Raw genomic sequence first — 23,143 nt, 5'->3', positions numbered from 1 at the left:
TAAATCACCGGGACAGATCCTGTCAAGCCTCATGTTGTGGGTAAGAGGCGGGGGATCAGCAACGCCACATAATTTCGGGGCTGTCCTGACCTCCAGGGTAGCTGAGAGCCGTCCCACCAACACGGCTCAAGGTGCTGGGCGGACTTGAGGGGGAACGCGGTGACCTCCCTCGCCGCATCCTGCTGCCGGAGCCACCACAGCTCCGTGGGCTGCTCATTGGGTTTGAAAAACCTACGTTTGCTCTTAGGTTCCCATCCAGGAGCAGCGCAGCGTCCGCATCTCTGGTCTGCGCTGGGAAATTTCAGATCGTTGCTGGCGGTGGGTGGGATGGGGAGGGCGTGGGCCGCCCCGGGGGGGCTGTGCCTGCTGCCGGGCTGGGGGGCTCGCTCCCACACTACCACGGCTGCTGTAACGTGCTTTGAGGTCCTGAGCAGGAGGAAGCAAAGCGGGTAAAAACGAGTCATGTGCAGCCACCTGAGGCACAGGCGAGACCCTGAGAGGGCACCCCGGTTGCCTTTTGCAGCCAGGGATCAAACCCAAGCCTCTGTGCTGCTTTATCACCCTCCACTTCTCTCTGAAGCTCTTCACAGACCTCCCAGGCAAATGCCTCCCCGGCATACCTGGCTCTGCCTCTCGCACCCCTCGGTTCCAGCTCCAGGGCTGCTTTGCTCTTAGCACAGCCCATGAGCCCTGTGAGTCCCACGGACTTCATCTCACCGAAAAAAATACCCAGCCCTGCACATCCACACGCAATTTTTGTTTTAGGAAAAGCTGTTAAGTAGGGCTGAGGAAACAAGAAGAATAGCAGCCCTATTGGTGTCGTGTTTAGAGAGGAACTGGGTTCTCACTGTGTCAACAGCACTTGGCGTGAAAGTGGCCGTTGTTTGGCGAGACACTGCTCCTTTCACCCCGCGCGCCCCAGCTGCTGGGAGCCGGGCGCTGTTTTGACCGACAGAGCGAGTGCAATGCCGACAGTTGTTTTAATTTTCAGCCAGTTGCAGGCATCGCTCCTGGGGCCCGAGGGGAGCGGCCAGCACTGCAGGATGACTGTGCTGGGGACAGCAATAATTATTTACAGTATTTGATAATACGTTGTAAATACGTTGAAGAAGGACCGGCACCAGCAGGGCCAGAGCTGGAGCCACCATGTTGCAGCATCCAGGCAGGAGATGCAAATGTACCTGCCGGAGGTGGCAAGGGACAGCTTGGAAAGGTTAAAGTGGGATTTCTCCACTGGAGTCAAGCAATGACCCGTGGTTAAAGCTTGGTGTCATTTTGGAGCCTTCGGGGTTTTCAGTGCCAATAAATGGGTCAGGACCGTGCTACGCCTCAGCGCCGCGCAGGGACCTTTCGTGTGTGCAATAAGGGCAGGAGAGGGTTGGCAGGAGCGAGCTGGGTCGGTGCTCCCTCTCACGCTTCCCTTTCCCTCCGCTCTGGCATCTGCAGGGGACAGGGGGGTCACACCTGGGCGGCCAAGTCCATGCTGGTGCTGGAGGGGCTTGGGGTGACCAAGGGGGAGCAAGTAGTGAAATACCCATGTAGGCTAAATAAGCTGCCACCCTGCAAAATCCCAATGAATTTTATTCCCTGCCGGCTCTCCTCCCTGAAGCAGCTTCCCCCATGGCACCTGTAAGATAGCAAACTGTAAATCAGGGAGGAGACGACGCAGATTTCGCCATGGGAGCGTCTCTGGGCGGGGAGGTCGGGAGGGTTTCTGGCGAGCCAGCGCCGGCGGTGGGAGGCCGGCTGGGCTCCGGGCTGGGGCTCTGCTGTGCCCGTGATTCATGGCCTGGCTGCGCCCGAGGGACTCAGTGACTTCATGACTCGCTCCCCAATATTTCCTATTCTTGGCTGACTTCTGGACGGATGTTGGAACAAATTCATTTAACTTTGTGAACCGCTGTTACTTGACTCAAACTGGCAAAGCAGGACCTGGAGCTGCTCTCGCTTTGCTTACCCGCTGCACGGGGAGCACTGAGCCCGTGTGTTTGCTTCCTTCGCAGGTGTCCCGGGTGCCCGTGGAGTCCTGCGAGCAGTACACGACCTGCGGGGAGTGCCTGAGCTCAGGAGACCCCCACTGCGGCTGGTGCACGCTCCACCACATGTAAGTCCAGCCTTGGCCATTTCGCTTGAGGTGCTGGTGATGATGATAAAAGCAACTTTCAAAGTCACCAAGCGCCTCCCACGCAATCTTTGCAAAAATCAAATTAGGTTGAGGTTCCTTAAATCCATTCTTCCCTTCCCTGGACGTTCCCTGCATTGCAGCGTGAATGCTGTTGAAAATCCCTGAGCTCCTGTGAAGGGGTAAAGGAAAACAAATTCCTGCTTTAGGAGTGGTGGGTCACACACCGCACGGAGATGGTGCCATGGACACGATGGGAAAGCAGAATTTAAACTGGTGGGAACAAAGGCCTCATGTTTTGCACACTCCTGCTCACCCAAGATGCAAGTCCCTCCCAATTAACGGGGAATTTTTAAAGGCAATAGTAGGCTTGATTATATGAGTGGGACTTTGCTTTCAGAGAGCTTACAGCACTGGAACTGAGCAGAGCACCAAGCCTTATTAAATGTATCAAGAAGAGATATTTAAATTCTGCAGGGAAAGATCGGAGGGTCTGTGCAACAGCCGTCCCCGATGGGGCAGAGCCGGCAGCACAGGGCTTGGAGCTGGCAGCCCCTCACGCGCATCAGCAGGCACAAAGGGTTTGTTTTTTTTCAGGGGAGCTCCAGGAAACGCTCTCTGCATTCAGGAGGTGTCTGTGTCCTTCCTTTCTCTCCCCTGCCATAATAACGATCACTTCCTAAGGCGGAAGAGGGACCACCGGGCAGAAGCAGATCAGGGGAGGAGGGGAAAGCCTCGAGGAGGTTGGAGCAGAGGAATAGAAATCCCTCCGGCCGTGTGCCAGCTTGCAGAGCAGCCCCGATAAATGCATGGAAATCGGGGCGGAGGCAGAGTTCAGGGACCCGCACAGCAGCGCTTGGCCACTTGCCTGAGGAGCAGGTGCTGGAGGGGGAGCGGGGAACGGCAGGCTCCTCCGCAAATCCGGCCTGGATTCGAGACCTGGGGGCTTTGGGGTGCAGACTGGCTCCCCGCAGCTTGCTTGGTTTGCAAAGAGTCATTGCCACACGTGGGGAGGTGCAGGAGAACTGTTGCAGCCACTGGCCCTGAGCATCCCGCAGCTCCACGCGGGCAGGGGCTGGGGGCAGTGGCCCCCATCAGCAGCGTGACAAGGTGGGACACAGGCACCCAGGGCATCTTTTTTGTTGTTGTTTTTAGCTTTTTTCCTTTCAGGCGAGCCTGTCCAGCCCTACAGCTAAGCCACTCTATGTGCATTTGTGTCCTAAAGCCTTTGCTGTCACAGCGGCTTTGTCAGAAGGAAGCGCTTTCCATCCCTGGTGATTCCCATCCCCTCAGCTCTTCCCTCGGGACAGCCATCCCCTGTGCCTTTCCAGCGGCTGGGACAAAAGCCACCGCAGCCTTTTGATAGTGAGGGGACGAGGAAGCGAGGAAAGGGGACGCGCTCTCCTCAGCCTCTGGACAGAGCTGCAGGTCTGCAGGTGCTCCCAGGAACCGGCTGCAGGGGTGCGAGAGCGTCCGCTCCCCTGGGGACAGTGGCCGAGTGTGGCTGCATTACATACCTGGGGACGGGGGGTTGGTGTTGCTCCTCAGGCTCCTACAGCAGCTCCTCGGCAAGGATCACCGAGTGCTTTCCTAATGCTAATGAACTGAATCTTCATAAACCACCTGGGAAGCAGGTAAAGGTTGTTATCTTCATTCTGCAGAAAGAAAACCCTCAATGTCAAGAGGAGAGAAAAGTGTCATTTCCTCTGCCCTTTTGGCCGTGACATTTCAGCATTAACCTATTCCCGACAAGGGTTTCTTCCCTGATGGTATTTCTCAACCCTCCCTTCAAGTGTCTGCACATTCCTGGCCTGCTTGGAGCAACAATCATTTTTTAGCTTTTGTCTTAAGCTGTAAATAATTGAGTTTATCTTGCTCTTCCTGAAGCCTCTGTCATATTTGTTTGGAGGCCCCAAGTGCTGGAGTGCTTGTATTTAATTTGTCATCTCTCTCCTGTAATTCTTACATGTCCCTCCTGCCAGATGGACCAGCTGCTCCTTTGCTCAGTGGAAGGGTTTCGGGTCAGGGTGCCCCGGAGCAGCAGCGCGATGGTGGGACAGCCCGTCCCTGCCCCGCGCCTCCGCCACGTCCTCCCGGCCAGGGATCTGCTTGATCCTCTGCACGGGAGAGCAGGATCCTGTGCTCCTCCTCTTCTGCTCTTTGGGAGCAAGCAGAGGCCTCAAGGAGAGTGTTGAAGAGTCTCTTCAGCCCAGTGGGATTTGAAACCTGCAAGACTTCCATATGCTGCTCTCCACAAGTGTGTTATTGTCTACAGACCAATTTATCTCTGTTAGGGTTGTTGCCATAAATAGTATGATAAAAAAGAGCCATTCCAGCGAGTCAATGAGATAAAGGCTCCAGTCAAGAGCTCACTTTAAAGCTATCTTACAGATTCACTTAAACCTCAATAATTCTTCCTTTGGCAGCATTCATATTTAGCTCCATTATACTCAAAAAAAAAAAAAGGTAAAAAAAGCGAGAGGGTGAGGAGAACAGCACCAGCGTCTGCCAAGGATCACACGGGTGGTTTGGAAAGGGAAAGTGCAAACTCTGCTTTTCTTAATCAAAAGCAAACGGCCCCACGGGGAGGATGGTGGTCCAGTGTTTCAGAGCGGGAGGCCCTGGTTGTGCCAGGCACTTGTCAGCTGCCCAGAGCTAGATGTGCGTGGCAAAATTCAGCCTCTGTGTGGGCAGGAGGTGTTTCTGCTGATGCATGTGTGTGTCTGGGACCGCCTGAGCCGCTCCGCAGGGAACCAGGAAAACAAGCAGTTTGACAGCAGCACCTTGTTAATTCGGGTAACATACACACTCAGGTAACTGTCAGAAGGGAACTGGCTGTGGCATGTGGGGCTGGTGGCAGCATCTCGATCCTCTGACCTTTGTGCCACCGATTGAAATAGGGCCCAAGATCAGCAGTGAGTGAAAAGTGATAGAGTTTGCTGATAGCGTATTAAGACCATTAATACCAAAAGGCCAATGTGTCATCTGCACCCAGGGAGGGGGGTGGAAGAAAAGGATTTTTCCTCAATGACATAAAATAGAAAATCACTGAGGGATGCCAGTGCTGTGCTGCAGTCTCTGATACCTGGTTTGAAACACTGATAATTCTTCCTTGGTCTCTCAGTGGGTGCTCCTCTACCTGCTGGAAGCAACGTAATTTCACTTCACTCCAAGGACACCTGCAATAGGAAACCAGGGATAACGAGCCGTCCTGGAGCACGCGGCATGCAGGAGCAGTCCTGGGCACTTGGGCATGCCCGGGGGCTGCCATTCCTGCTGGTGGGAGTGGGAGAGAGCTGGGAGCTCGAGGTGTGAAAACTGGCCAAAGCACAGCCAGCAGTCCTGTTCCTGGCCCTGCTGTGCTCCAGGAGAAGGCGATTAATGAACTATGTGTTTTTATTTTAATTAGAATGGAGGCATCATCTTGTTACTGCCTGTTATTGCTTTACGGTTTAGTTTCTGTGCAGATGATGAATTTATGGCTTGCGGGGGCCCCGGCTGAGCAGCAGCAGAGCGCCTGGCTCGCCCCGCACCCACAGCGCCCGCTGGCATGTGGGACTTAGTAGTTCTGGGTCATGTCCCAGTGCAGGTGGGACTGGGAATTGCTTGCGAGATAGTTGTGGTTTGTCTTTCCTCTGATCACACAGTATTTTTCAGTTCTCTTTGGTCCTAACCTGAAGTCTGTGCCCGATACCTGGTCCCGGTGCAGAGCATCGCTCAAAATCCTGCTGATAACTCCCCCGTCCCCTGACAAGGCTCTGCCCTCCTTGTTTAGCTGGAGCACCTCATGCTGTTCGACATCTTCCCCAGGTGCTTTCTGTGCTCTGACGTGTGCTCATGTGCGGCAGGTGCTCGCCGAGGGACAGCTGCGAGCGAGCCGACGAGCCACACCGCTTTGCAGGCAGCATCAGCCAGTGCATGAGCGTCAGCGTGCAGCCCAGCAGCCTCTCCGTCTCCGAGCACAGCCTCCCGGTAGGTGCTGCGGGCAGGCAGAGAGGGGGAGACCTGGCAAGGAGAGGCACTTCCACCACTTTTCGGGTTCACAGCAAACACTCCGTTCTCCAGCCTTTCTCCCTTCCCGTCGGCACAAATGTTTTCTCATGAAGTCAGGCTCGCAGAGGGACTGGGGAGGAAAGGGGTCATCCGAGCCGGGGATGGCAGAAACAAATTCCCCTTCCCCTTGGGCCTCAGCTCACATTTCTCTTGGTCCGGTTTCATTAGCTGTTGAAAGGAAAGGCTTTGTTTCCCAAAAACCTCATCTGTGAGCTGTGCTCAGGCCTGGCTCTCTGAGGCATCCCAGCTGTTGCTCTCCAAGCCCCCCAGCACCCCGCGGCAGCTGGCCTTGCCACAGCCCCTTCCCGCTCCCTGCCAGGGCTGGCTGCCCCCTCCTGAATCGGTGGGGGGCTGTTGGGAGCCCACACCCCGCTTCAGGCACCGGTTTGCCGTGGGGCCGGTCCCCATTCGTGATGGGGTGCATGGGGAGTTGCTCGTTCGCATGCCTGGGGCAGGGCTGTCCCTCCCGTGCTGGCAGCAGGGCGGTCGCAGTTGTTGGAGCCGCAGAGGGTTGTTGGGGCAGTCGCTGCCGCTCTCCTGTGTGTGAACACGCTGCTGCTGCTGTCACAGGTTCCTGTCGGGGGCATGGAGGGTGGCAGTGCTTCTGTAGAGCAACCGGGGGGGCGACAAAAAGCTGCCATTGCCACCTCCCCTGAACCTCAGTACCCAAAGGCTCAGCAAGGCGGTTTTGTATCGGTGAAAAAACCTGTGTCCTTGGCTTTCTTCTTCCTCCTCTGCTCCCCATGAAAGGGCAGCTGGCCACCTCCTGTGGGCGGACGGGTAATTTAAGGGGGTCAGTACTGAATGGGAGAACAGCAGGTACTGAAAATAAAAAGGCAACTCGGGCAGCTCTGCCTGCTAACAGGTTGCTGGCTGTGTTTTGTTTCCCCTCTGCCTCTCCTCTCGCGGCTGCAGCTCAGCCTGCTGGTGAGCGATGCTCCGGACCTGGCGGCCGGGGTCACCTGCCTCTTCGGCAACCTGACCGAGGTGGAAGGGCAGGTTTCGGGCAGCCGCGTTGTGTGTGTTTCACCAGCAGCGAAAGATGTTCCTGCCATACCTGTGGATCAGGGTAAGTGACTGACTTCTGGACAGCGATAGGGCATTTGTGCCACCCGGAGGTGCGGCGTAGGTTTGGAAGTACCTGCCAGACCCTTTGGGGCTGCTGCTGGAGAAAGTCACGCTCCTGTCAAAGGTCATTGAACCCAGGGACCTAAATGTGCTCCGTCCTTAAGAAATGCATCCCACACGGGGAAAGATGGGCTGGGAGCAGGCAGCACCACATGCTTGCCCTGACCTTACACCCTCCCTGCGCTGCCAGACGGCTCCCCAGGACAGGACAGGAGCCGTCTGTCCCCCCCGGGGTGACTCATGAGCGGGGCAGGGGCTCACAGCCTTGTCACACCAAGTGGGTCTGGAACACGGGAGCCCTCCCCTTGGCCTGGCTCAGCACCCATGAGTAGGTGGATGCAGTTTCTATTTTTCAATCCCGAACTTTGTGTTGTTTCTTCATTAATGTCACTGCTGTCATATTTTTCCTTCCCATAGCCAACATGCTACTTGCTTAAAACTCATTTTCTCCTTGGCATCCTTCCAGGTGTCAACTGTGCTTCCCTGCTGATATCTTTGTATTTCTAAGGCATTAGATGGAGCCTGAGACTTGGTGAACGCTGGGGGCCGAGAGCCGCTGTGGTAGCGGGGCTAGCGTAGACTTACCCACAGCAGCTCCGGAAGAGCAATCTGCTCTTAATTAACTCAGTGCTGAGGCTCCTTAAGAGCTTCACTGATGCTCTTGTTTCCAGCATTGTCTCCTGTTCTAGTCCTGGGCTGCTTCTCAGAGTAGATTGAATTAGTGTTTTTATACTGGAGACAGAATCCTTTAGGGAATGGGATGAGATTCCAAAATCGTTTCAGCTGTGACCCAAGGCAGCGTTTAGACCCTGTGTCTCCAATGCATTTTGCCATCAAGCATGATGGAGTTTGGAGGCACTGCTGGAGACAGCCAGCCCAGCACCCTGGGGTGCTTGAGAGCAGGGTCCGGCTGGGGCGATGCTCAGCCCCCACCTTGGGGAGCTGCCGCAGACCCACCGCAGGTGGGGGTCCTGTCGGCGGAGGGAGCAGGGAGATGAAAGCAACCTGACTTCCACCTTCTACCCCAGCAGCAGATGGCTCAGCACGCTGGCAGGCAGGGAGCGGTGCCCCCGCGTCTGCTGTCGCTTCCTTCGTTACTGCTGCCGGGACTGACGGGCTCTGGTTTGCATCCCCAGACTGGTTCGGCGTGGTGCTGCAGCTGAAGTCGCGGGAGACAGGGAGGACGTTTGTCAGCACGGAGTTCAAGTTCTACAACTGCAGTGCCCACCAGCTGTGAGTGCTCCGTCCCCGTCCCTGAGCGGGAAGGAGAAAGGGCTGGGAGGTGGATGCTGGGCTCCGGGACCGGCCAGGGGGGTTGTCACGCTGCTCGGCTCAGCCAGCAGACACGGGGGGTGGAAGGGGAGCCCACCGGTCCCCGTCTTCTCTGAACTTCTCTGGGTGTGTGTGTGGCTTTCTCTGCCTTGTGAGACGCAGGCGGAAGGAGCCGGAAAAAAAACCTTAACCTGCTGGTGCCCCCAAGCTGCGCGAACCCGCAACTGTGAACTTGGATGTGTCTTCGCAGGCAGCGGGTGAAGGCAGAGCAGAGGGTCCGGGGAGGTGGGCAGCGGGGAGGGGGCCTGCGGGCAGCTGGAGGAGGCAGAGCCCTTCCACGCTGCACTGCCCAGGAGAGCAGGGTGCTGGCTGCTGCAAGATGCTCCCACGGGGTGACAGAGGAGGGCACGGCTGCCGGAGGAGACAGCGGCAGGGACTGAGCTGGACATCTCCAGCCCTGGGGTGTGAGCGCAGCGGTTGTATTGGAGATGGAGTGAGCAGCAGTGCTGGCGGCAGGAGCTCCTCACAGCCTGCCAGCCCCTGGGGCTGGGACAGAGCAGCCCTGAGAGCCTGATACGGCAGCCCAGGGTGTGGCAGGCACCGTGGGCTGCTCCATGGAGGACTGGGGGGCTCGGTGCTGCTGGGGGGCTTGGTGCTGCTGAGCATCATGGAAACATGGCCCCCATGGGCGCGTGTGCTGCTGGAAGGCAGCACGCAGCTGGCTGGCCTTAAAAACACATTTACAGCCCTGAAGTGTTTATAGATTTCTCTCTGGAATCAAGGCAAGCTCCAAAGCACCAAAATGAAATGTGGGCAGGACCTGCCAGATGTTTGGCTAGTGAACGGCCAGCCTGACCCACAGGGCTGGGCAGCATCTCCTGTGGCAGGGGGCAGCTGCCAGCTTTGCTCCAGGAGCGTGATTTGCTGCTCGAGCTGGCGGGTGGGAGTCAGGAGCTGCCAGCACAGCGTCACTCCCAGTCTTTCTGCACTGGGTTTGAAGCCTCAGGCTACTGGGCCTCCCCTGCTGCACTTGGAGGAGGGTTGTGTGCACTGACAGGCTTGGCTGCCCTGTGGTTTTTCTTTGCGTTCCTTTTCTTTTTAATTTTGTTTTGAGCCATAGCACAGAGCAGAGGTACCGGGATGAAAGAGCCCTGTGAATCCTTCAGTCCCCCCATGCTGCCTCTCGTCATGTCCATACCCGTTACCCCAGTGATCCCGGCCTCCTGTCGTGCTGCCCCTGTGCTCAGCTCTGTCCCCACAGCCTTGTCCCTCAGTCAGGTCCTACAGCACCAGCCTCTCCAGCCGTGTGACTCGCAGTCTCCCCAGCGGTCCCTCTGCACTCTCGTGGTTTTGAATTTGCACGAGGGATGGCAGCACGGGGAGCCCTGTTCTCACTCAGGAGCTGAGGTTTGAATCAGGAGAGGCAATGCATCTTTCCTGGCCTGTCATTTGGCTTCACCTGAGGGTGCCTTTCTACCAGCTTGTGTTTGGAGATAAAGTGCTAACACAGTGGTAAATTCTGCAGCACTTACAACATACCGGACTCGTTATCAGTGAGTTCAACAGAGCACGAGCCAGGCTGGCAGGAGTGAATCTCAGCGTGCAAAAAGGATGAAGGAATACAGGTCTCAGCCAGTGGAGAAGAGAGACCTGTTGGTCCTGAGCCTCTTCATTGCTACTGTGAGGGTGTCTAGAGAGAGCAGGGGAGCAGCCGTGCCCTCGTGGCTGTGCAGCAGCACAGATGGTTGTGGGGTGAGACGCACGTACCCCTCGGGAGGTGGCATTAGGCTAAGAGGGGCAGGAGGGGTCTGGGGCTGGACAGGAACGTGCTGCTTTTGCAGACTGGTTGTGTGAAACCTCCTGTGCTGGATCTGGCTGTTGTGAACCCACAGGCTGAGATGGTTCAGCGCTCAGGTGCATGAATTCCTGCGTCCTCAGGGAGCTGCAGGTGAGTCAGGGAATGCGGTGGTGGCTTTTGTGTTCCTTTTAATAAGGAACAAATGAGGTGGAGAGATGCACTTTCTGAAGCAAGAGCCAGGGGTCCTTAAGAAAGCTGGATCAGGATGAAAGACCAAAGGTGGTGACCTGGTGTAAGTCTGAGAGCTCAGGATCCTGCCGGGAGCTCCTCGCCCCTCTCAGCCAGGGCTGAGCAAAGCTGAAAGCAGCAGCCAGAAAATCACGGTACAGTGAAAGGTGCCGAAACCAGCCGTTGGCTTGGGTGATCAGAGAGGTCCCCCCCCTCACCCCCAGCCGTGCTGGGGGAAGCAGAGAGCTCTGTCGGCACCAGATGGGAAAGCCAGAGGCCAGGGCCAGGCCAGGTGAGGGCAGTGGGAGAAGTGCTACAGACCGAAACGGAGACAGAAATGGGTCAAACAAACGAGTAATTAAATAAGCTTGCAGCACTTGATGCTCTTCCCCAGATTTGCATGTGCATGATTAGAATAAGCTTCCTTAGCTATTAAGGTCACTACAAATGCATCAGAAGGAAAATACAATTGAGTTATTAAAGCACGCATGCTCGTGGCAGCAGCCCGTGAGGGGCATTGCCCTGACGCCTCCGCCCAGCTGGTGAGAGCCTCTGCCCGGAGACCTGCTTCCCTCATTTTTCAGAGTTTCCTGCCTAAGGCCACGCTCCTGCTTCCTTGGTGATGCTCATCTGTCTGCAATGACCCTGGGCTCACTCCAGCACATCCCTGCCCCGGGCACTGCCCGCTCCAGGCAGCACCAGGGTCTCTGGAGCTGCAGGTTATGACACGGAGCTGAGTCCCATGGTCACAGTTTATACTTATTCCAGCAGACGGTCACCAAAACGCTGCCTCGTGGCACAGAGGGTTGGCCTCAGAGATGGAGGAGGTGGTTACTGCAGATATTAGCAGCTGTCATGGACCATGCATCTAACTGGCAGCCAGTTAGTGTGGGGTAAAAACCACCCAGCCAGTTCGCTGGCAGCTGGGCCACCCCGTGTCTGAAAAGGCTCTGCGTTCTTTCATAAACATTTCATCAACAGTTAATTTCTTCCAACATGAATCAAAGGCACTTGCTGGACTCTGCACTTCAAGGCCAAGCAAAAGTGTTACCGTTGACTCGAAGCATTCTTGACTTGTAAAACAGCTGATCCAATTTTTGCCAGGCTTGCCTTTTTTTCCACTTTCTAGAAACTAAAAACCAAGTCTGGTGTCTGTGCAATATTGTGCTTTATTTTATGCCAACGCAATGGTGTGTGGTAAGTCCCAGCTTGTATTTTATCAATGAATGAATTGTGAGGTTGCTTAAGGACTTGTCTTTTGAGTGTGTGTTTTCCCAAACCTGTTTGTTACTTTTGTCGTATCAGAACATCTCTCCAAAGAAATATTTTCCCATGAAGTACCCTGAGCCTGGGCTTCTGGCTTAGGCCTGTCTATTACCATATAGACCTCCCACGGTGATAACCTCCTCCGTAACTTCTCCTTTCCCCCCCCCTCAGGTGCCTGTCTTGTGTGAACAGCGCTTTCCGCTGCCACTGGTGCAAGTACCGGAACCTCTGCACCCACGACCCCACCACATGCTCCTTTCAGGAGGGACGGATCAACGTCTCTGAGGTACCAGACCGGGGTTTCACTACTCCTGAGCTCTTTATTCTTTCCTTTTCTATGGTACAATTAGCATAACCAATGCTTAAGTGAGGCTTTTCAACTTCCCGTGAGTTGGGGCTCCTCTCTTGGCTGGCATTGAAAAGCGCAGATACAACTTTAAAAGAGTGTAGCAAGAAAGTGTCAATTTAGTAAAAACGATGTGTCTCGACCTGAACATCAAAGCTGCTCCCACCTCTGATATGTGGGTACACTCAGGTTCAGTAATAACTGTAATTGCTCTGGTGCTTTCCTTCAGGGAAAAAGACTCCTCAAAGACCAGCACATTTCAGCAGCTTGCTTTACATGAGGTGTGCAGGGGTTTGCATGATGGCAAGCAAGGAGTCAGATGCAGAGGTCTTGGTGGGACTCATTCGGTGGGTTGTGTTGGCAGGTCTAAAATTTATGACAGGCCTAAACTTATTAAGAAGGGAGTTTCAGATGTGAACAGCCCCCGACTTTGGAAAAGAGAATTGATTCAGGTTCCAGCACTGTGGATCAGGAGTCAGTTCTCTTAGCAGTTAATAAAAGGTGTGGGGCTCAAGTCCAAAAATGCTTTTAACGGTTGGAAGGAGGCAGGAGGCATAGCCCATTAACAGCTCTGCCAGAGCTTCTGTATGTCCCGAGGCAGAGAGATCCATGGAGGAAAGGAGTTGGTTAGCACAAATTCCTGATCAGAGGTTACCACTGACCCCTTGGTCTGGGGTTTCTGTACCCTTACGTCTGCGTCCTGGTCTTCACCCTTACGGCCCCTGCACGTGGCTTTGTAGCACCTGAAGTGCAGGTCCTAAAGCTGCAAGGAAGAAAAAAAGGTTTAAAAGGTGCTTAGAAAATCATGAGTGTCTTGGAAAGTGGGAAAGGCAGCAGTGGGGACAGACATAAAAGTTAGAAGAAAGGAGAGTAAGGTTAGCCAGCATCAAGACAAACCTTTATCAGTGAGTAATTGAGATAAAGCAGAAAATATCAGTCAGTAGCTGTTAGAAAGAAGTGACTGAAGCTGCCAGGCTGCTGCTAAACCAACAGTAAACTTGAAACTTAACTCATGGGTCTTTCTGGTTAAAATGCTGCCAGCAGGCACATAGATATGAGGCAGGAAACGTTAATGAACTGCACGTGTGGGAATCTGCAAAGCCAAGGGATGGGCAGCATGAGTGGGAGCAGATGCTGCCTCCTGCGAGGGACGAGGGGGCTCGCGCAGCTGCCCCCGAGAGCTGCCCCGTGCCGCAGGCAGAACGGGTGCCCAAGGAGAAGCATCAACCCTGGGGACAAACCAAAAGCTTTCTCAGTCCAGTTCAAAGTCAAGAAACTTCCTTGCCACATAGCAAGAGAAAGCAAAAACCTTTGCTTTTCCTTCTCTCGAGCGATGTGGGGCTTTTCTCTTTCACACTCAAAGCATCGCTGTATTCCCGGGCTTTACAATCGTAGTCTCAGTTTTATAGGTCTTCAACCCCGTGATCTCAGAAGTGTTTGACAAGTCTCTGGTAAAGTAGGACAATCCCATTATCTCCATTTTTCTGCTGGAAGCGCACAGGACTTGCCTGAGATCACACAGAGGGAGCGAGTGGAGGAGTTGGTATCTCTGCCAGTTCCTGCTGGGATCACAGGACTGTTGCGTCTCCAAAGAACTTCCTCTGTTGTCTTCATCTTGTAGAGGTTGTTTCTTACCAGGGGATGTTATGTGATATCTCACACCTTCCTGGCGATTACTTTTGATAAGGGCTGATGATAACGATACAGATGCTCCAGTGTTCGTCATGACTTCTCCAGACCTCTGAACACACAGGCAAAAACAGCCACCAAAAACTAATTTGTTTGCTTATTTAAGGCAAAAGAATTGCCACTTGCGTACGCAGTGCAGTGCTAATGCCTTTATTGCAGACATTTCGCTCTGGCTAACACGACATGAAATAAAAGCCTCATAAAGAGTTTCCTCTCTGAAAACAATTCCGACCACAATGTTCTCATTGTGTCATGGCCTGATGTATTAGCGAAATGTTTGTGCTCGCCACCATCGCTCCCTTCCTAGCAGAGGGTGGGTGGTGTCTGGGGCCGGAGCGGTGATCGCCGTGGCAGTGCCTTCACCGCCGAGGGAGCAGCGCCGGCGCGTGCTGCCCTACTTTCAGTCCCACGGGCCTCTTCTCATGTAAGTTTTGCACACGTGTTCACACGGGGTTGGAAATTTTCTTGTGCCTTTATATTTAATTTAAGAGAAAATATCTTGAATATTCCCTTTTACTCCTGGCCCATCAGAATTTGTGTCCCACTGGGATTCAATGTGTAACGAACTCCCTTTGATGCTCCTAGGAGTTGTCTGTCTTGAGAAGGGAAAAGAGCTCAAAGCCTCAGCTACTTCGCAAGGTGATGGGGGAAAGAAAGCCCTTCTTCATGAGCTGTACACTTGCTCCTTGCAGTCTTCTGGCCATACTGACCGAGCTAAATGCTGCCTTTTTGCCCCGCTTCCATGAAATTACAACCGAGAGTACAAGCTTTTTCTGTGTCTCCGCCTGCCCTGTCAACAGGCGTTGTTCACTAAGATGTAAGGGCAGAGCTGGGCAGTAGGCGCGCGTGATGCAGAGGACAGCCTCCAGAGATGGGTCGGTGCTTTGTCACAGGATACTGAGTGGCCTGTGAAGCCATGGGCGAGTGACAACCACAGGCATTTGTGATGCGTAGGAAGAGACGCCCCTTGACTGCCGGATCTCTGGTTTGCATCACGCTGTTACATTTGCAAAAATGAAAATCTGTTGCCTGCGTGCGAGGCATGTTTGGTTTGCAGTCGGTAGGTAAATACGGAACCCTTCACTGCCTTTGCAGCAGAGCTGTCTTCCAGGTGTGAGCTGGCTGTTCTTGGTATCCTCATCTGGTGGGAGGTTTCTGACATGGGGTAAACCCAACTCTTTTGAGGCCTCTGTTTCCAGGTGGCCAGTTCTGTGGAAGTTGGTAATCAGATAAGTAACTCTATTTTCTCAGCCTTTTCTTAGCCTGAGGTGTCATTTGTCCACAGAAGGTGCCTGCTTAGATAGTGCCATCCAGAGAGCAGGGGGAGGGCAAAGACGTGGGGCTGGCTTGCACCCACAAAGCAGAGCTTCTCCCAGAAGAAGCCTCGTGGGTGTGTAGCACTGATTGTCTCACTTTACGAAGCTTCAGATCAGGCCTATGATATCATTTTAATGTGTCTGAGGTGGTTGGGTTTGTGTGTGTGTGAGGCTGTAAGGTGTCTCTCCCTCAGTGTATAAAACATGCAGATGAAAAGGAATGTAGATACATAAATATATTCTTACACCCCATCCCAGTGGAGAGCTAGAACCAAATAAATCCTATTAGTTTCCCAGAATGTGGGATCCCATCCCTCTTTGATGTCCACTGCGTGCAGATAATGCCATTTCCACATGTGAGATGCTGAATCAAGGTGACAGAGCATTTCAGATTCCAGGATTTCAGTGCAGAGCCAGATTTTGGCTCTGGTCCGACTCCTTTAAATTTTCATTGCTTTTAGAGCAACACCTTTGCCCCTGGCTCTGCCCTTGGATGCTGAGAGCTGCTTGACGCACCTTGAAGGAAATAAAATTAAAGCTTCCTCATATCTGTCCTTACAGCCCCCACTGTTGAATACCTGCATGGGAACTGTGATGTGTAAGACATAACTCAGAGCCACATCTAAGTCCACCAAAGTCAGCAAATGACTTTGCTGGGTCACATCTGACTCCTGGAGAGATGTGTTTGTCTGAAAACTACCAATAGTAACCAGCTGCAGCAAGATCAACTCATCTCAATTGAGAAGATTGGTTTGAGTTTATTGGCAACACTTTTTTCATCAGTAGATTTATGGTGTGATAACCTCCAGAGTCTGGTGTTTGGAGGGGGACAGAGCCATGCAGGGAAGTGCTCTGCAGGGCTGCTGGGGACAGGAGTGCTGCTGGGAGCCGGGGGGGGATGTTCCCACCTGTAACCTGGCCGTGTTCAAGGGAATTGCTCCTGTCCTCTCCTCTGGTACACAGGGGGTTGTTTATGGGCGAGAAATTGGCTCTCCAGCATTCCGTGTTTTGCATGGCTGTAAATATCACAGTACTTCCTAAATTAATGGCGAAGGCCGGGTTACGGCACGCGCATACAGCCCAGAGCTCAGGACAAAAGGGCACTGGGTAGGAATTCACCAGTGAGAAAAGTCTCGCTTCAGTTGCCTTTCTTTTCATGTTTGGTTTCTAAGGAGCGAGGTCTGCTCTCCTTTCCAGTAGCATAAATGAAGAATAATGTGTTTCCATGAGTGACGGGGACTGTAATTTATATCATTGGAAACACAACTGTGAGCCAGGGGTTTACATTCATGTGCCAGATTCATTTATGTTTAGAACTTTAAAATATGTGTAGCGAGATAATATTTGTGGAGGTTTGTTTTTTTTAAGATGAAAAGTATGAAAACATTACATTTTCTTCCATTTGGACTAAATCCCATAGTCAAAAGAAATGCCTGCCATTTCTAGGCAATTTTTTTCCAAATAAGAGCGAGAAGATTTGACCTACTAAAACTGCTCTGTTAAACACAAATAATAACCATGGGTGCTCTGTTCTACTCCAGAGACAGATGCGTATCGTGGATCTTTAAGGTATTTATAGACCTTGGAATCTTTGAGGCTAAAAAGTGTTGGAGAAGCATAAAATGCCTTTGTAAATTGTGTGCGAAGATACTTCATACACAGAATATTCCCTGAGAGTCTGTGCCACTCATGCGTCAGAGTCTTGTCTTCCTCCAGCAGATCTTCTGATCTGTGTTTATTCTGGTGTACTGAAGTCAAGAAGGATAATAAGAGGATTCAGCATGTGTTTGTTTAGCAAGAGGAGGCAATAATGGCCTTTCTAATTCACTGCAGGATTTACTTCTCATGAATTAAAAAACAAAGTAAACTGATTATGGAACAAATTTTATATTCCGCTGGCTGCAGTCTCCCTTTTATTCTGTTATTTTGTGGATGCTCAGCTCTTCCTGGCACTAGTGCGGGGAAGTGCAGAGTCGAGCACCCAGACCTGAGCCCTGCAGACCAGGGACGGTCCCGTCATTCCCTGTGGCGAGGGGCCCTTTGCCCCAGCCCAGCAGCAGGGCGGGTGCTGCCAACCGCTTCCCAGCTCACCACGAAATTCCTATAAAGTGAACAAGCGTTGGCGGAGGCGTTGTGAAAGCTGCCGATATACCCCTAGCAAAATAATTTCTGTTAGCTCTGGCTTTTGCAGCGGGTAGCAGAGGTGGTGAATGGACAAACCGACCTGCCAGGCGTGTGCTTTCATATGGCATCACCCCCTTCAGCTCTGTGTGCGCTGCGTGGGACCGAGGTGCCACTGCTGCTCCCCCGCGTGAGACCCGTGAGCTCCAGGGGAAGGCCTGTGCACGCAGGGACGTGGGGATCCATCGCTGCCACAGCAATTTTAAAAAAAAAAAAAAAAACCAAAAAAACCCACAAATGAAAAAAAGACCTGAAAGCTGAACAATGAGCCTGGATGGGAAATGGCACAAAGAGGGAGGACAGGGCCTCCAGCAGTGGCTCTGCAAGGCGTGCGGCGTCTGAGCCAGCCCCGCGCCCTCCGCGAGCCCCCGCAGCTTCTGCGGCTTCGCTCACTCATCTGCTCGATTCAGCAGCAACTGCCGGCAGCAGCGTGGCTCCCCGCCAGGGCCCTGGGCTTCTGGTAGTGTAGCGTCTTCCTGCGTATCGCTCCATCCCAAAATGTATATCCCCTTATTAGTGTGATCACTGGAGCTGTCAGCCAGCGCAGAGGGGCTGCCTTCCTCGGTGTTTCCCCGAGCGGCTGCACTCACAGGCTGCAATGCCTTTTTTTCACCAGAATCCCAATGTGACATTTTTCTCCTGCTGAAACCAAAGGAAGAAAAATCTATTATGTCCTACTCATCTCTAATGACGGCAGAACAATTTTTGCTACCAGCATTTTCAGCACCAGAGAGCAGATTTGAAAATGTAAGTCCTCTCCCATGTCTCCAAAGGAAGAAGCATTTCTTTAACAGTCGTCTCACGAATAGCAGTGGCCAGGAAGGATAATGGTCCATAACATATTCATTATTTTCAGGACTGTGCACTGAGGTTCTCCCACTGGTGATGTGACTGGAGATTTTTTGTTTTCAATCATAACGTGATAAAAGATTCTGCGGCTCCAGAATGCCTTTCCTCCCAAAGACAGGCTTTGCACAGAGCTTGGGACCTCTCTGGAGTGGAGCCATTTGTCTCCTGTTGGTCCTTGATATGACTTTGAGGTTAAATGCAAAACCTTAAATGCAGCCAGATCTGGAGTAGAGGGTGGTAGAGGTGTGTGGTGCATAACGAGGAGGAAGGAAGGAGGGTGCAAACTCGGAAGAGCTGGCAGTTGATGGAAAGTGCCATGAATCTTAGGAGTTTGCTGGTGGTAGTGTAAAGGCTGAGCTGAGGCTTGGATCCGTGATAGCAGGGTCTGGGGGAACCCCAGAGCTGAGCTTCATGGTGGCATTCCCTTCCAGCCTGTAAACCTGCTCCACTCAGAAAGGGCTTTTCTTTCCTTCCCAGCACAGCCTGCTTCCTGGCTGTCGGAGTTTAAAATCACTCTTGGCTGTTAATCCGTGAAAGTCCCTGTTAGAAATAAAATAAAAAATATATAAGGAAAAGTGCCACTAAAAAGGTTTATGAGGCAGCAGTTTAAGCTACTGGCTTCTCCAAACTGGGGTAGCATCTGTTTCTCATTTACAACTTGCCCGAGCCAGTAGCGAAACAACATCCCAGCGGTCTGGCTGTGAGCTGGAGAGGGAGCGCGGCTCGGCCTGCGCAGGGGCGTTGGTGAGAGCCGGGGATGTTCTCCCTGGCCGCGCGGTCCTGGCTCTCGCCGTGGTGCCAGGCTGATTGACTTACTGCCAGGCAGGGTGGCAAAGGGCTGGGGATGCCAGTTGGGGATTTGGCAGAGGGAAGGGAGACGTCAGTCCATTTTTTTCTAAAACTTCTTTAGCTTAGGATTAATCATTTATTGTCAGATGCTTACAGGTACTTAGGTACCTTAGGTACTTAGTTCCATTAGATCAAAGCAAATTAGAGCTAAACAGAATGTAAAGACTTCTGACGGTCAGAGCCTTTGTCTCTGCGTGTTGCAGTTCCCGGTACATAAATTGAGGAAAAACTGTATCTCCCAGTGTGTTATGAAGAGATAACGTTTAGGATGTTGAGATCTTATGGGAGGAATGTCATACAATTACCAGGCACTAATAGGTCTTTTTTTGCACTTCATCTCAGAGTATCATTTAGATGTCTAGTTTGTGCTCGTGGGGAACTGGAGATCTGCTCATCCCTGGAATGATGTTTGCCGGGAAAGTGCCTTTTTATTTTGCATGCAGCGTCTTGCATAGCAAAGTCTCAAGCTACTGCAATATTAAAACCTGCTATTAATTTACAATTGCATTATTTTGGCCAGACAGTGGCAGAAGTGGAAACAAATCACACTCCTCTGTACTTAATGTTTTAATTGCTGTGCTTAGTTTTCAGAATATATAGTTTTGGAGGCAGCAGCTTTTTGCTCTTTTCTTTGCTCCTTTATTGCAGTCACACAGATGTTTGAAATATTTTCACATGCTTTTCAATGGAAAATTTAATAGACCGCTTCCAGTTTTATGGTATTTTGTACACTCAAAAGATCAGAAAACTATCCTTACACATTTTTTCACTGCCTCGAGCTGAGAACTCCTGAGCCTTAACTTGTTTATAAAATGACCGTCAAGGATGAAATACCATTTTTTATTTAATGTCACCTTTATTTAATGCCCTTAGGTCAGTTTTGGAAGCCTTTGGGGTTCAGGAAGGAGTGCGTTTCATTCCCGCAGTGGATGGCAAAGCTCCCATCACACTGGCCTCGTACTGCAGGAGGGTTTTGCAGCTCTGCTGGCTGTTGTCAGCCAGCCTCGTGCCTGGTGTTGTGGGAGCTGGACCTGTTTAATCTCCTCTTTCATGCAAGAGGCTTCGGTTCCTAATCAGGAAAGGCCTGAAGTGAAATTTCTTTGTGCTGTTTTGTCTCAGCCCCCATTCCCTCCCTTCTCCTCCGGACTCCCACCGAGCAGCCTCTCCCCACTCCCACAGCTCAGCATCCCTTGCTTTTTCTGCTTGTCTCCCAAAATGCATTTGCTCTGGCCTGGCAGGGTGATTGATAGGCCTGTAAGGCTCCAGCTGTAATATACTTCTGAATTTGCATTTAACTCAGAAAGATGCGTTCCTGGAGCAGCTCTCGATTGCATCCCAGAGGTGTGGACAGACTTCGATCTGCCGCAGGAGCCGCTGCTGCCCGTTAGTTTGACTCACTGAGCTGGCCTGGGCCGTCATCTTCCTCCTGCACATGGGGCTGGCAGGGTGCCTGTGCAGGCTGGGTTGGCTGCTTCCAGGCCAGTGTAGGAAGGCTCAGGGCGCCTGAAGGGGCTGGGTCCAGAGAGTTGGAGGCTTAAGGTTTTGAAGCCCAAAGGGTGCTGTGAAGAAGGCAGAGACCCGGCGCCTCAGATCCCAGGGGCATCAGGGCTTGTTTGGCATCTTCTGGGCTGGGTCTCCTCCTCATCTGAGGGTCTCTCCGGTGAACACCCAGTGGCAGGAGATTTGCAGGTGCCATTGCTTGTTGATAATTTTGCTGTTTTCATTGCATGAAGGGACATGCAGCCCTCCCAGTCACTGCCCAACATCCACCCCACTGATACATACTGAGATACGGTTGTACACAAATTAATTCTATTTTGTCTCAGTGCTCCCTCCTCTGTGAGAAATCCCTCAGTATTGGCTCCTCAGATCCAAGGATGGCCACATTTGGAAAGCCATAAGACCTTTGCAAATGCTGTTTGCTGAAGGAGGCTTCGAGTTGATTGCACATGCCAAACCCTTTGCTACAGTTCCTAAGAGAAAAGGCCAGTTTTGCAGACTAGACAGAATTTCAGAAGGCCCAGGGAGAATCAGGATTAGGGTGCTTAATCCCATCTGTGAAATACCCATCCTTACTCTTCTGGATACTGACTGCAACCAAATCCTCTCGTCCTTGGACGTCCTCCGCTTCCCAGAAGCACAGAGCAGGGAAGAGTGTTGCTTTAGAGATAGAAGGGGCAGTTCAGGTCCCACTGCCTTGCCCACCCCAGCAGCCCCCAGCTCAGGAAAAGCTGCGCGAGCAGCAGCGCGGGAGCACCGCAGCGAGCTGGGCGGGCGTTTCAGAAAGGCCAGAGGTGTCAGAGCAGAGTAAGAGGTGAGAGCCGATAGAGCAGAAATTAACATCGCCTCGGAAATTAATGGCACACTGGCGTGATTTTACTCAGATAAAGCAGAGCGGAACAGTACCTGGTAGCGAGAGGGAAGCACTTCCCATGCTGATCAGTCTCGCTCCGAAGCGGCACACAGCCAAGGGGTGTAAGAAGCGAAATGGGATTAGGAGGAAGCCCGGGGAGTGCAGCGTGTGGCTGGGAGCAGCCCGTCACCCTCCTGGAGCAGCTGATAACGTGCTGCCGCTGCTGTGGGAGGGCAGGGCGAGAGCTTGTGTCTCTGCAGATAAAACCCACGGCGAGCTCAGAGCGGGGAGGATGCCTTCGATTATTCCCCGAATAGCGGTGTTCCTTCTTCTGCGACTGCAGGGAGAAGAGCAGTGCCAGTCCTAGAGCAGGGGGACTGTGATGGGGTTTTCTTTATTTCTGTGCTTACCCTGCAGCCGCATGGGTGGACTGAGGCTGGTCCTGTGCACTGAGGGTGTGCTGGGACACCAGCCCTGCTGCCGGAGCAGGCGGGCTGAGACCTGGCCAGACCTGCTGTAACCTCCCCCTCTCTTTTATTGCTCCCCAGGACTGTCCCCAGCTCTTCCCCACAGAGGAGATCCTGATCCCGGTGGGAGAGGTGAAACCCATCACGCTGAAGGCAAGAAACCTGCCCCAGCCCCAGTCGGGCCAGCGCGGGTACGAGTGTGTCCTCAGCATCCAGGGCGTGATCCACCGCGTGCCTGCCCTGCGCTTCAACAGCTCCAGCGTCCAGTGCCAGAACAGCTCGGTGAGGCACCGGGCGGGAAACGGGGCAAAAAGCTGCCCAAAATGGGTGTCAGCTCTGAACAGAAGGGGATGGGCTCAGCCACGGGGAGAGTGAAAAATCCTGGAGTTAAACTAATCCTGAATTCCAGGTGGGAACCTGCCTTGGGTGTACGAGGTGTTTCATTATAGTGCCAGCCAGGAGAAGATCCTTTATCTGGCCATTCCCTGTCTGACTGTGGGGGGTCAGCGAGGGGAAGGGGAGGAGGAGGAGGAATGCAGCGAAGGTGTTGAGGCAGGCTAATTCGCACAGGGGAGATAAGGCGAATCACAAACCCCTTATCGGGAGCTGTCGAATTCCGGGTCATGGTAGCTGGATGAATACAGTAGTGCTGGAAAGCAGTGTGGGGCAGGGAAGGAGGGGGAAAGGAAAACTGCTCAGCGCTGCGGAGAGAGGGAAATCATCTGAATGATGCTGCTGGAGAAGCAGGCAGGGGAGGATAGCTCTCCTCCGTAGGATGGGGCTTAGCCCTGCCTGGCAGGATTTTACCCTAGAACACTCAAAGTCACTGTGGCAGGTACTCGGGGATGCCAAAACACATATGGCAAATGCAGGCCACCCTCCGAGCTGCAGCCCGCGCTTGGGCCAAACATGGCACGCTTCAGCCGGAGGGTGGGCAGGGAAGAGCGGCGTCCTTCCCCTCCCTGTCGTGCATTCGAAGAGGTCCACAGGCAAATAGGGCACATTCAGGTTGTCTTAGGCAGCAGAACAGGGTCTACTTTAATATTCAGTTGCAGATGGTCTTAAATTGTTAATGAAGTTTTGAATTTTTAAAAATTTCACTGGATATTTATATATCACTGGCTGTCTTTGGGCCTTGCAGCTTGGTGGGTAATAAATGTATTAATACTATATAGTACTTTCCCTATCCAAAGCGATTTATAAACATTAGAGGAGCACTTTTATTC

The 23,143-nt window shown here is 52.8% G+C and overlaps 1 protein-coding gene and 1 long non-coding RNA gene across 3 annotated transcripts in view; one reads left to right on the top strand and one right to left on the bottom strand.

Annotated features, from left to right (window-relative positions):
* The window catches only part of PLXNA2 (plexin A2), a 175,517-nt gene that overhangs the window by 99,724 nt on the left and 52,650 nt on the right, over window positions 1–23,143 (top strand). For both annotated transcript variants that reach the window (XR_012632173.1, XM_074893865.1), the window contains exons 5-10: window positions 2,004–2,104; window positions 5,971–6,094; window positions 7,091–7,244; window positions 8,440–8,536; window positions 12,039–12,153; window positions 21,999–22,199. Coding sequence is in view for 1 of the 2 variants with exons in the window: in XM_074893865.1 (XP_074749966.1) it covers window positions 2,004–2,104; window positions 5,971–6,094; window positions 7,091–7,244; window positions 8,440–8,536; window positions 12,039–12,153; window positions 21,999–22,199 (792 nt within the window). In the remaining variant the exon portion in view is untranslated. The remainder of the gene's footprint in view (window positions 1–2,003; window positions 2,105–5,970; window positions 6,095–7,090; window positions 7,245–8,439; window positions 8,537–12,038; window positions 12,154–21,998; window positions 22,200–23,143) is intronic.
* Window positions 12,168–22,116, bottom strand: LOC141954401 (uncharacterized). Its single transcript, XR_012632174.1, has 3 exons — window positions 21,504–22,116; window positions 13,523–18,788; window positions 12,168–12,976 (listed from the first exon to the last, which is right to left on the bottom strand). It is a non-coding gene; the product is annotated as an uncharacterized LOC141954401 (long non-coding RNA).

Source organism: Strix uralensis, chromosome 24 (assembly GCF_047716275.1).
Source record: "Strix uralensis isolate ZFMK-TIS-50842 chromosome 24, bStrUra1, whole genome shotgun sequence".
NCBI classification, from domain to species: domain Eukaryota; kingdom Metazoa; phylum Chordata; class Aves; order Strigiformes; family Strigidae; genus Strix; species Strix uralensis.
The sequence above is the reverse complement of the archived record's forward strand: the minus strand, read 5'-3'. Positions and strand labels throughout refer to the sequence as shown.